The sequence below is a fragment of the Dermacentor albipictus genome, chromosome 1 (assembly GCF_038994185.2).
Source record: "Dermacentor albipictus isolate Rhodes 1998 colony chromosome 1, USDA_Dalb.pri_finalv2, whole genome shotgun sequence".
NCBI classification, from domain to species: domain Eukaryota; kingdom Metazoa; phylum Arthropoda; class Arachnida; order Ixodida; family Ixodidae; genus Dermacentor; species Dermacentor albipictus.
Window position 1 is genome coordinate 178,803,287 of NC_091821.1, and position 11,704 is coordinate 178,814,990.

At 43.1% G+C, this 11,704-nt stretch overlaps 1 protein-coding gene across 7 annotated transcripts; it reads right to left on the minus strand.

Moving 5' to 3' along the window:
• Nucleotides 1-453: 453 nt before the first annotated feature.
• Nucleotides 454-11,059, minus strand: LOC139052801 (ileal sodium/bile acid cotransporter-like). Of its 7 annotated transcripts, none has more exons than XM_070529933.1 (4): nucleotides 10,343-11,059; nucleotides 7,769-7,940; nucleotides 5,890-6,473; nucleotides 454-1,397 (listed from the first exon to the last, which is right to left on the minus strand). In XM_070529933.1, the coding sequence occupies exons 1-4, from the start codon at nucleotides 10,853-10,855 to the stop codon at nucleotides 1,335-1,337; spliced, it is 1,332 nt and encodes a 443-aa protein (XP_070386034.1). In that variant the 5' UTR covers nucleotides 10,856-11,059; the 3' UTR covers nucleotides 454-1,334. The 7 variants fall into 7 exon arrangements, with proteins under 7 accessions (XP_070386034.1, XP_070386019.1, XP_070386051.1 ...); XM_070529918.1 differs by having other exon boundaries at nucleotides 454-2,143; nucleotides 5,784-6,473; XM_070529950.1 differs by having other exon boundaries at nucleotides 5,910-6,473; nucleotides 10,343-11,058.
• Between the last annotated feature and the right edge of the window lie 645 nt (nucleotides 11,060-11,704).

The window sequence follows — 11,704 nt, forward strand, 5'->3', positions numbered from 1 at the left end:
TACATTCGACGTTTCTTGACATTCGTTCCCTATAGCAAGGATCGTGAAAACGAGCTCAGAACGACAGCGAGCCAGGTTGCCACTTCCTGCACTGTCAAGAACCGAGAATTTTTCTTTTCATACCAAGTTGGTACTCAGTGTTCTCACAAATGCAGTACAAACGGGATATATTTCCTTCTATGTATATTTAAGGAGGCCCACGACAAATCACAAGGCAAATAAGAGTGAAGACCAGAGTTCACACTCGTATAGCAATATAAGGTGCAATTCTGGCTCTATACTGCTAGTAAAAATTGGACAATATGGGCTCCCACAAGAAAGCACCATGGTCACACCTGGCCAAGCCATATTTAAGGAACACTTGTAAAAAGCAACAAAAGAGTGTGTCTAGTCACTGCAGTTGCAGGATACAGCTGTATCCAACTATAAGTATGAATGAAACAAACAAGTCTATGCAAATTTGCTTATGCTAGTTTATTTGCTTTTATAACAGGAAAGTATGCATCTAAATAATTTGTTTGAACATTGGGCTACAGTGACACAGACATAATAAACACACTTCTGGTCACTCTGAAGCATCAAAAATACTTTTGTGCTTCTTAATAAGTATCAGTACATATGGGCCATTTTAAAAAGATCACCAGACACATGTTTAAGTACCAATCATAGTTGCACATTCCTTGTAGCTTAGCTTACCAAAGGTAATGATGCCACATGCAACAATGAAAACACTCCCAGCTGCAGAATGCAAGGTTCATGAAGTGACTGCACAATTGAGATGATTTGTTTCTAACTGACAGTATTAACCAGCCAGAAGTCAATTCGTTAAACTACAGCCTTTAACAAACACCACTCCTTAAGCGTGCAAGCAGCTAAGAAATGAAGCCACAAGAACAGTGTTTATAGAAGTAAAACTATATGATGGCCCTTGATATTCACTTATCACCATGATTCCGACAAATAGAAGAGCAATGCTTTGAACACCAATGACAGAAGGCAATGAAAAGTGTTCAAAGAATCACCTGGAAACATCATTGAGGGCTCAGAATAAGCCGAACACTTGAAACTCACTATTTGTTCACAGCACAGCACAGTGTAAAGCATACTGCAATAACTCCATTCAATAAACACAACAACAGGAACAGAGCTATAAAACCCATTTTACATGCACGGTTAGCAAACATGCAAGCATTGAGAAGTAAGGAACTAACATATCCTACAAAAGGCTTTATATGAAAAGGTAGATTGCACCAGTTGACTGGCTTGGATCCCAGCAGCCAGGCAAGCTAATTCCTCTTCCGTTCAGTGGATGGCGTAAAAGGGTTGACCACTTGTCAAGGACCAGCTGCAAGCTCCACTGCTAGGACATGCAGTGATGCCAAGTCACGAGAAGGTCCCTAGGAGAGTCAACAAGGACAGGGCCACACAAAGAGAAAATCGACGCAGACAAGAAAACAGAGAGAGAGAGAGACCGGTTAGTAAAGCAGTCATTCCGCTTCTTTCTGCATTCTTCATGTGCACAATGTCATCCCACTGCATTAGCAAGCTGCCTGGATTCCACACCGATAGAGGAAGACAAAATATTTGCTTTTCCACACGCACCAAAAAATAAAATCACTTCAAGAGAAAATTACCATGAGGAAAATTGAAACGTATTCTGGTCTCCCACCTTGCCATCAGAAAGAGCTTGTCAGGCTTATCCTCGAAGCTACTATGCAGAAGCATGGTGTTACAAAGCTGTTTGTTAGTGAAGCACCAAGCACAGAACAGCTAAAAAACCAAAAACAAGGGCTCTACAGAGGCCAAGCTATGCTACGTGACAAAGATCTGAAGAATGCAAATACTAATGTTTTCACAAGATAATGTGTAGCACTCGCAGGCTTCCATGTCAGTATTTCAATACTATAAAAAAATGAAATATCAAAACAAACAAACAAAGAAACAATCAAACAGTGCTTCAAACAGGCTAACAACTCACCAAACACAAGGACAAAACAAAAGGAAAAGAAAATGAAAGTCAGCAGAGCCACAAAACACGCTAAGCAGCGCTAAAATAAGGCAGACAGCAATCCGCACGTATCTGGTTCCCTGCTCCATGAAATCAGTCAGACAGTAGCGGACTATCCAACTTGTCGTACCGCACCTGAAGATCAAAGAGAAAGATAGTTGGAAGAGAATTTTGTAGTGCCCCCCTCTCATTCCAGAACCGATAATTGAAATGTGTCCAACTGAGGCAATTTTTTAGCGGTACACATTTTGTCATTCATTGAAGGAGCAAGAGCTAAGGCACTCATGACTTGAACACATGGAACATTAACCAGTATGGATTTTACTGGCTAAAGAACAGTGCACTCGACAGCCACTTGCTATTGTTGCAGTTGTCACACAAAAGCTATCTAACCTTCTACCCCTACTGCTGAAAGTCATCAATGATTGCTTCACTGTGGCATGAGACACGCATTAGAACTATCATCTTAGTGTTTAAACTACCTTGGACCACCAATAGATGAATAATTCCTAGCAAGTTTCTACAAAGACAGACTGGATTTTTTTGCATATATCTACAGCCGCTGAACGATTTTTCGGACACAGAGAAGGCAAGGGTAGTACCACGATTTTTCTGTTAGGGGTGCAGAGACAGAGCTTTTAATTGGGGGTGCAGGAGCGCACTTCATTACTTGGAATACCATGGTTGTAGGAGAGGGCCATTGCAAGGTGGGGGGGGGGGGGGTCGTCCCTTTTAGAACTACCCCTGAGAGGAGGCCGTAAAAATGTAATAATTAAGCAGACTGAAAAAACTAATTTTGAGAGAAAAAAAAGTCTTGCTTTTTTTTTACAAGGCCAGCAGCACAGAAAATTTGTTTAGACTTTTGTTTGGCATTGTGCTTCAGTGACGTAACATCTACTTGAAATTTTGTGGAGGTCAATGCTGAATAGATGTTTCACCACAGAACATTTACGTTTCGCATTCCCTCATTGCATGCCATCGCAGGGCCACTATAATGTGAGGATTTCTTTAGCTCGATCGATTCTATGTGCTTCTTATTATCCACCCTTTACAACAATCTGATCCTGCTGATAACGTGGGCTGAGCACCACTTAACCTCTCATGAGATGTGTTTGAATACAACCGTTACATTGTCCTGGCCTAAATGTCGCTTGCAACTATTTCTGCACGATGCCAGCAGTTTAGCCTGTTATGCACAAATTCAATTTGGAACTGTCCATACACGTGAGTGCTTACACATTCCCTTAAGCGCACACACGAGTAAGCACACGCTCGCGGTAGTTGCCAGCTGGTCACTCAGGGACCTGAACGTGGCTTCTGTGACTGTCAGTCTAAGCCATGCACGTAATCTCTGCCCTCATCACTGATGAGCTGCTCATATGAACACTTTATAGCAGAAAGCTTCGATAATCATCGAATTTTGGTCATGGCCACATTGCCACGATCATAGGCCTAATGATCGTTGCTTGATTGCGTGTCAATGAAAGTTATGGTTTGGCACCGAATTGGCACAGAACTATTAGCAACAGCTGCATGGCATTTGAAAAGCCTTAAAACAAGCTTGTCAACAAAAGTGAGGGTATCGGCAGCAACTTGAATGGTATCAACCATTCACAGCTGCCACCGTTGCGACATCACATGCACAGATCATATCTGAAAGGCTGAATGAGATGTCCATGAGGCACCATACAACATCCGAAAGTTCAGTTGTTGTCATACATTAGTTCAACGGAGAAGGTGGCTCCGCCGTGGAGGATGTCCAAAAATTCGGTTAGCGGCTATATGTATGAGCGTCTATATACAAACAAGCAGTTATTTCCGATATACTTCCATTTTAATGGCAGCATGAACCATTCATATGTCTCTATTAAGCAATCTGCCAGACATAATTTAATGGCCTCATAGTGCTTTTGCCACAAACTTTGGGTGCTGAGACAGACAGAACCAATAAAGACGCCACACAACAAAACAAGCACAGAGCATTGCAAGCAATAGTTGTTAGCCAGTGTTAATTCAAACAAAGCAAGAAAAGTCAGCAAGCAAAAGCAACCACGATGCAAGTTTATCCTCCACCACATCTCTCTTACAAGTTCTTAAGTGGTGCTTGAAAAAGGCTTGTCATGTGGGAAAAAGTTGGCCATCACTGCTAAGTACTACATTATTAAACTAAAAAGCATGTATTTCAATTTGGTGTCAAAACCTGGCACACTATGAATAACAATGTAAACTTGAGCCAGAAATCAAATATGAACAAAACAGGCTATCACAGTGTACTGAGAGATTTCACAAGCACTTTTAATTATATCAAAAAGAAATAAAATGGTTCCTGCTGATACGAGATTCTTCAAAGCCGTCAGTAGTACGTTAAAAGTCAGATCGTCGAACTAAATTTCCTCTGCAGTTGCAAAGCAAAATGCACGACAGCTATTTGTAGTGCAGTGAACAAATGAAGCTGTCCAGGCTTAAGTTTTAAGTTTCAGAGATCTTTGTAAAAGAAGTATGCAGCCACAAAAGACAAAGTGACATTCTTGCACACTAACCATAGCATTCTGCTAGCTACCAGGTCGCTTCTGTTCTTTTTTTTTTTTTCAATGTAAGAATGTTTGGCACACACTATAAAATATGCCTGTTGGGTCCACCATAACAGCATGCCTCCTGCATTAAATTGAAGCATAAAAATGCCTATGCAAATATACCTCTTTTAAACATGTCAACAGCTGTACATATTGAAATGAAGCTCGGACCACGTAACTGCACTGAGCCCCCTGCAGCCAGGAAGAAGGAAAAACAGAGGCCAGAATAGGCCGCTTACAATGTAAGCAATACACATTCCTCCTGAATGCAAGTAGGCAGCATGCACTAAGAAAAAAATCAAATGTTTACAGAAATTTGTTAGTTCTAAGGGGGGATGCGGTGCTAAAATTACAATTTTCATCATAACCACACATTTCCCAATTTTGTGTGTTTTTGATTTCTAAGCATATAATGGAGGCTCTTGCTAAGTTTGCTTATTTGCATGATAGAAGAGAAGAAAACGAGCTTCTTATCCAACAGTTGCATACGTTTTGGCATGTTTTGAGACCTTTGAAGCGATTTTTCTCTATTCGCACTTTCTGGCTAATTCACACTTTTAGGAAACTACTGTTTTGAAACAGCAAAGGTGAAAACTGTTTCTAAGATCAGTCAGCTCGTAACAGCGCGTAACTGTTTCAGAACATCAGCTCGTAAGTTTACCTTTCGGCCCCGCATCACCTCTTAAATGTTTTCTTTTTTACTCGCATTATCATGCTTCAAAAAGTAAATAGATTTTACTACCTTAACTTATCACTAGGTTCAGTAAGCATGTGTGTCCCTATATTTGGCAAAGCAAGCAGGTTAGGGAAGCTAATGAAGAAGTGCTAAGCTTAAGGGTGTGATTAAATGCATAAGCCTTTTCTCAAGGTCATATAAAATATGAAATATGATGAGCAAGCGCTTCTTGTCTCTCGACAGAATTGACTCATAAAAAAACAAGAAACATATAAAATTGAGAATACTTCTGACTCATAATTTCAGCTTGCTCTTAGGCACACTTATTGGTTAAAATATTGTGCAGGCCAACAGTGTCAGTAGTAAGCAACTGAATCTCCTCCCAAGTGTTCAAAGCGTGTGCTTGTAGGGAAAGGATGGAAAGACAAGCAACCCCCAAAACAAGGCCACAGCAGGTGCACAGGGAACAGGAGCGAGGGACACCAAGTCACACCAACAACACATCACAGCCGCTCAGGATCGTCACCGTAGCTGGCCTCAGCAGCCTTCCCGCCACCGAGCGTGCCGTTGGCTACTGTTCCATTGGAGACTGTCAATGCCCGCTTCTCCTCCACATCACCCGCGGCGCCTACCTCAGCAAAGGCTGCCACACCTTTTGCGTCCGCCACTGTGTCGGCCCGGTGACAGCAGCGGCTGTACACCTTCTGCCCCAGCAGCAGCAGCAGCAGTGGAATGGGAGTCACAATGGAGGCCGCCACAGGCACCACTGATGCAATGTCTGCCTCCGGCTGAGGCAGGGAGAAGCCCAGCAACACAATGGCAATGCCCGTGTTCTGGACGCCAGTCTCTATAGACACTGCGAGCACGTCAGCCCACGGGAGGCCTGCGCATCGGGTGGCCAGGGCACCCACTGCAAAGCCTACCCAGACGTTGGCTGCTGCAGCCAACAGTACTTGCCAGCTCATCAGCTGGAACATGTACAGGTTGGCATATGTGCCAAACACAACTATGTACACTATCATGGCCACGGACACTGGGGCCAGCAAGCGCTTGCACACGTCAGCAGCCTTGGGCCGCCAACGCTGCAGGGCCAGACCAACACCGAGTGGCAGCGTCATTGACACCAATGTTGTGAATATGTTGCGGAAGGGAATGCGCAGCGATGCCTCTTGGAACAGGTTGCGTCCAAGTGTGAACAGCCAGAGGGGCATGGTGCCTGCAGTAAGAAAACAATACTCTCAAAAACAAAACTGTGCCTCTACACGTGAGATGCATATCTGCTGTAGCTCTTCAAGCATCCATCAAATATATTAATAACAATAAACCTGCATCTTGGCATTCACAGATCTGGTAGAAAAAAATTGTATATGTTGGCCACAGAGTACCAAGTGCATTTCCCAATTCAATGTCACCCGCCAAAATGTGGCATCAATTGTGAGAATTCTATTTTCCATGTGAACTGGCCCAGGTGGTACCTTTCAATATTTTCTTGCCTAATTGATTTAGTCAGCTTACAGAGTCAGTTCAGCGGTTAATATAGACTTTCTCTTTATAAATATATTTAGATGTATCAAACAATCTCCCGATAAAAAAATGATGTTCAAAACCAATCAAAGGCTTCAGTGGTCATCTTTAATACATTGCTAAAATAGCAAGGTATAATAAATAGTCTTGCAAGCTAAGTACATTTCAAAATTGTATAGTGAAACATTTGCTGTTGTACAAGCTGAAATAATCTCCCAGATGCCTCAGTTTTCACTGTAAGTACATTTTCTATGCAAATGAAAGCCACATTTACAAATAAAACCAATATCAAGAAGGGGGCTGACAGATGGAGTAGCACACTGCGGTATAAAGATTATAAACACGCATAAGGTGCCTGAGAAAGGCTGGGCAATGTCTCAATAGGAGGACCTATGATAAAGATCTTATCGAAACGTTGGCCAGCCTTTCTGAGGCACCTTATCTCTGTTTATAACTTTATATCACAATTTAGAAAAGAAAGTCAGTCTAAAAATATGCAGCAAGAGCCTATGGAATATAGAAATCTTCCAGATATGCACATGCTGCATTTCATGTACATTGGTAAACAACCTGTTAAAGAGTAAACTTTTTACAGTTTTTCATACTACATATTTCCACAGTGCACAAACATATTAGCTGGAACAGCCATTTTATTTCATGGCACACTTAAGAGTCCACATTTCTCAACACATCTAGTAGGCACAATGTTTCTAATAAAAGCTTGTGCTCTGAGTGCTGGCCAATTTCAATTCTGCCATTATAACACACCTCCTAAAGTAAATAATTATGAAGTTAATTACAAAAACTGTTAATCAATAACCGCATTGACAATTATCCTCCAAATTATGATGTTTGCCACTGCTGTGATGCTTGCCCAGTTGAAATGATTATTTTGTCTTGAATGTCCTATTTTTAAAAATCCAAGACCGTTGTCGCAGAAACATGTGGAATACAAAGTTCTCCAGAATGCAAAGAAACAAACCTTACCCAAAGAAGCAATGGTGCTGATGAAGGTCATGGCAATGCTTAAGTTCAGGTTACCACCAAGAAGAACCGTCCACATGTTGCTAGCTCCTCCGCCAGGGGAACAGCCAAATGTGAAAAGTCCTAGCTGCAGGTAAGCTTCCTCGAAAAGCCACTGTGCCATTCCATAAGCCACCTGCAGCACGGAAAACAGTTCCATGCCAAAAGGAGACTAATAGATTAGGTGCACCGTAGGCATAATGTGGAACCAATGGAGAGCAACATTTCAAAGCAACATCGCAGCTGCAAGAGACGCTGTAATGAGATGCTTCAGATTAATTTTGATCCTTTGCAATTATTTATGAGCACCCAAAGGTCAGCACATGGATGTTCTTGCATTATGTCCCTATTTGAATGCAGCGAGTAATTGAACCTGCGACTCCAGGTAAATTAGCTAAGAATAATGCTTATCTGGTGACCAACAAGTACAGTAGAAAGAAAAATGTACCTTCTATGAGGAAATAAGTTTCACCAAAGCCAAGCTCATCATATAGCAGCAGTATCAAACTTGCAGAGAAAAATATAATTTGTTTCATATACTGCAAATTCTTGTACAAGTAGTATTTACATGTCTAGTCAGAAAAGAATGAATCCATCTCAAGGCATCATATAGCAGCAGTATCAAACTTGCAAAGAAAAATATAATTTGTTTCATATACTGCAAATTCTTGTACAAGTAGTATTTACATGTCTAGTCAGAAAAGAATGAATCCATCTCAAGGCTGGTCTCAGAGGAAGCATGATACTCACGAAACGTTAAAAATATTGGCACTGCAGCAAGTAGGCAGGACTGAATGAAAATACAATGAAAACACTAAGAAACAAAGAGAGGTTGGCTCAACATATTTTTGTGAAGTTTTCTCAATTTTTGTAAAGATTTTGTTGCCCCGAAGGGCAACAATACCTCCACAAAAAGTACCCAATTTTGCTCAAAAGGCAGGGAGTCCTGCAGTTGAATCAGCAGACGTTTTGATAGTCTTGCTCTTGCAAGTGCATGGAATCAAGGCACGGGTGCCTCAAAACCACTGACCTCACATCCTGCATTAGCACGCCCCAAAAGCATACGAGAAGTAGCAGGTGAGGCAGCCAGGCACTTCTCATAAGCTTAACCAATCCAGAAAGAAGAAATAAAATCGGAAGTAATAAGCAAACTGACAAAGAAAAGAAGCCCTAACCCCTTCCACCTACAAGACTATGAACAAAGGCTTGCACAAGAGTGATGCTAAATACATCCCAGGAAAGAGGAATCACTTGGCACAGTGCTCAAGGGGTGCACTTTGGAAGCCAAGTTTATCCCTTCGCAAACCCACTCAACACAGTAAAGCATCTGCTGTGCCAATCATTGCTTGCACATTTAAGCGTGACTGAACATGTCAGTTCTGTATCCTTAATGTAATGAATATTATGTAGTTGTAACCAGTCATACACTTGTGACGTGGGGTTAGTCGGAATTTTTTTTCATGCCCCAAAGTCATGCAAAAAATAGTGCGTGGAATACTATAAAACTGCAAACAGAAAACAGTACCAATAACGCACATACTGCAAAAAACGTAAGGTAGCTACTCAACATGCAAGGCAAGAGGACTATAGAAATGAAACTGTTTCTACAGTGAAATACCTCAAGGTGAAGAGGAAACAAAGTGTAGTTCACACATAGCTTATGCTCTAGCAACAATTTGGAGCTTTTCTTTCAGAATGAGGAGGAATAAAAAAAAAAAAGATTAAAGCTGCATGACAGTCCAGTACAACTACATTTTTCGGTACAGCCTCCAGCAGAATTGTCTTGAGCTCACTTTTCACATGCTCTAGACAAGTGTGCTGGGGGCTGTGCATATTTCAGTTCCTTGCACTCGCTTTCAACCGCTTTTGAACCATTATTTAAGAATAAGCAATGTATCACATAGTGGACAATAAAGCTGATCGTACACTGAATGATACCTTTGCCTGTTTAACGTGGTGGAAGCATAAAAATGAAAAAACAACCCATGCCACACTGAAAATATGTGGTTAAAATCGATCATTTTGTCATGACGTACAACTGCAAGGGGCCTCCCTCACTCGTGCCACATCGAAAATAACTTCTTGAAAGCGATCATTTTGTAGTGAATTATGTAACTGCACGAAACCTGCAAGGAACTGACAGCATCCACGCGAAATACCTGCTATCTAGTGACAACAAGCTATAGGAAACCAGTGGCGACCGACACACCACATCCGCCACTCGATGCAAGACCTCTTGCGACAGGTTTCCTAGAAGAATGGGTGGCGTCAAGGTCCGTCTCTAGACAAGGCCTCCGGCGTTCACTCTCGCGTGCCACAAGCGCGGTCTTGTTGCCGGCACGCGAGGGTCAACCACTTTCAGCCAACGCCGTGAGCGTGTGTTATGCCAATAACGTCGCTCAATCATCGGCTGCCTCAGGCGGCGCCGTTCAGCGAGCAGTGCACGGCAGTTGCTGGGATTAAGTGCGCACACAAGCAGCACTTTCGCACGACAAGCGCCTGGACGGAACAACGACTATGTAGGGCAGTGGAACTCACCAAAGGCATGGCAAGATACTGGCTGAAGAAGCCTACGACTGGGCCTATAGGTCTTCGCAGCACATCTTTCACAACTTCCATGTCTAAAGCACAACCCATGTTGATGTAGTTTAAAGAAACTAGCACGGCCACGGATACCGTGAATATTAAGGAGAGTCTGTTCTGCTTCCGCACTACGCTGACGGGAAGAAACTCGTTCGACTCAGTGCCATTGGTCACAACGCGCACCTTAGCGTGACCCAGAAAGTTCCCCTTCACGGCAAACGTCCCGTTGACAAAAGCGCCAGTTTCAGTCACATTTAGATCGGACACCGATGCCACATACGGATTGTCCGAGGCGACGCTGAAGAATCGTGGCTCCAGAGCGGGTGCGGAAAACGAGACACGCGCCAGGTCGCCCTGTTTCAACTTCTCCACGCGCGCTGGGTTGAAGGCCACGGACAGCGCGGCCACAACCTCGAGCAAAAGCAACAGGAGGCTCAACAACAGCGCCAGCAGAACCACGGGACACATGGCTCAGGATAGGTCACGACAACAGCTTGATGGAGACACACTTGATGTTCCAAATGCCGGCGCCACTTGAAAAACCAGTCTCCACAAACGAGGCCGCGAGACGAAGCACCGCTGCCTAGACGGCCCGGCAGCTGAAGCAAGGACGCTGGTGTGCGCGCCTTCCACCGCTGAACACGAACCAAATGCCGGGCTGACGTCACGCGGCGCCAGCGACGACAATGAACGTAGGCGCTCTGGGGGGGAAGCAGAGGGGAAACGAAGCGCGCACACCTGGCGGTGGCGGTAGTAACTAAGAACTGCGCTGCCGGCATGTCGGGGCGTGCGTTGTCAACTACGTTTCGCCCGAAAAACACGACGCGTCCGAACGTTGGGAAAACTTTCAAATTCATTATTGGTTCATCCAGTAAATGCTCTTTACGACTCGCAGGTACTTAAAATGAACTGCAGAACAAACGCTGGCTTTACAGATGTAGAACATACGGAAATTGTTTAAGTAGGTCAGAAGCAGTTCCGGCGCTCCGAGGCGAAACTTTCACTTTCGGAGAGAAATCACGATTTTGCGCGGATAATTCATTCTTGTTGGCGTCTCACGCTTTACCGACGACAAAAACACACCATCGTAAAAAATAATTGTTTGCTGTGATTAACGTAACGGTTGAAATGACTAATTTTACAATCACTCGCACAAACATTTAAAAACTTGCTTGAGGTAGACGCCTGTGGATTTCGATATAACATTTTTGCCTTCTTCTTATACAATAAGACATTTTCTAGCGGGTACATTTTTCTTGAACAGATAGAATGTCAGGGGCAAAATTTTAATTAGATTTTTAAGTTTCAGTTTGCTGG

Excerpts from the sequence above, each read along its gene's own strand:
- LOC139052801 (XM_070529918.1), bottom strand. The coding sequence starts at position 10,855 with ATGTGTCCCGTGGTTCTGCTGGCGCTGTTGTTGAGCCTCCTGTTGCTT. Across the intron at positions 6,474-7,768 it reads CAGCACCATTGCTTCTTTGG|GCACCATGCCCCTCTGGCTG; the intron begins GTAAGGTTTGTT and ends TTCTTACTGCAG. Across the intron at positions 2,144-5,783 it reads GGCTGCTGAGGCCAGCTACG|GTGCGGTACGACAAGTTGGA; the intron begins GTGACGATCCTG and ends TTTGATCTTCAG.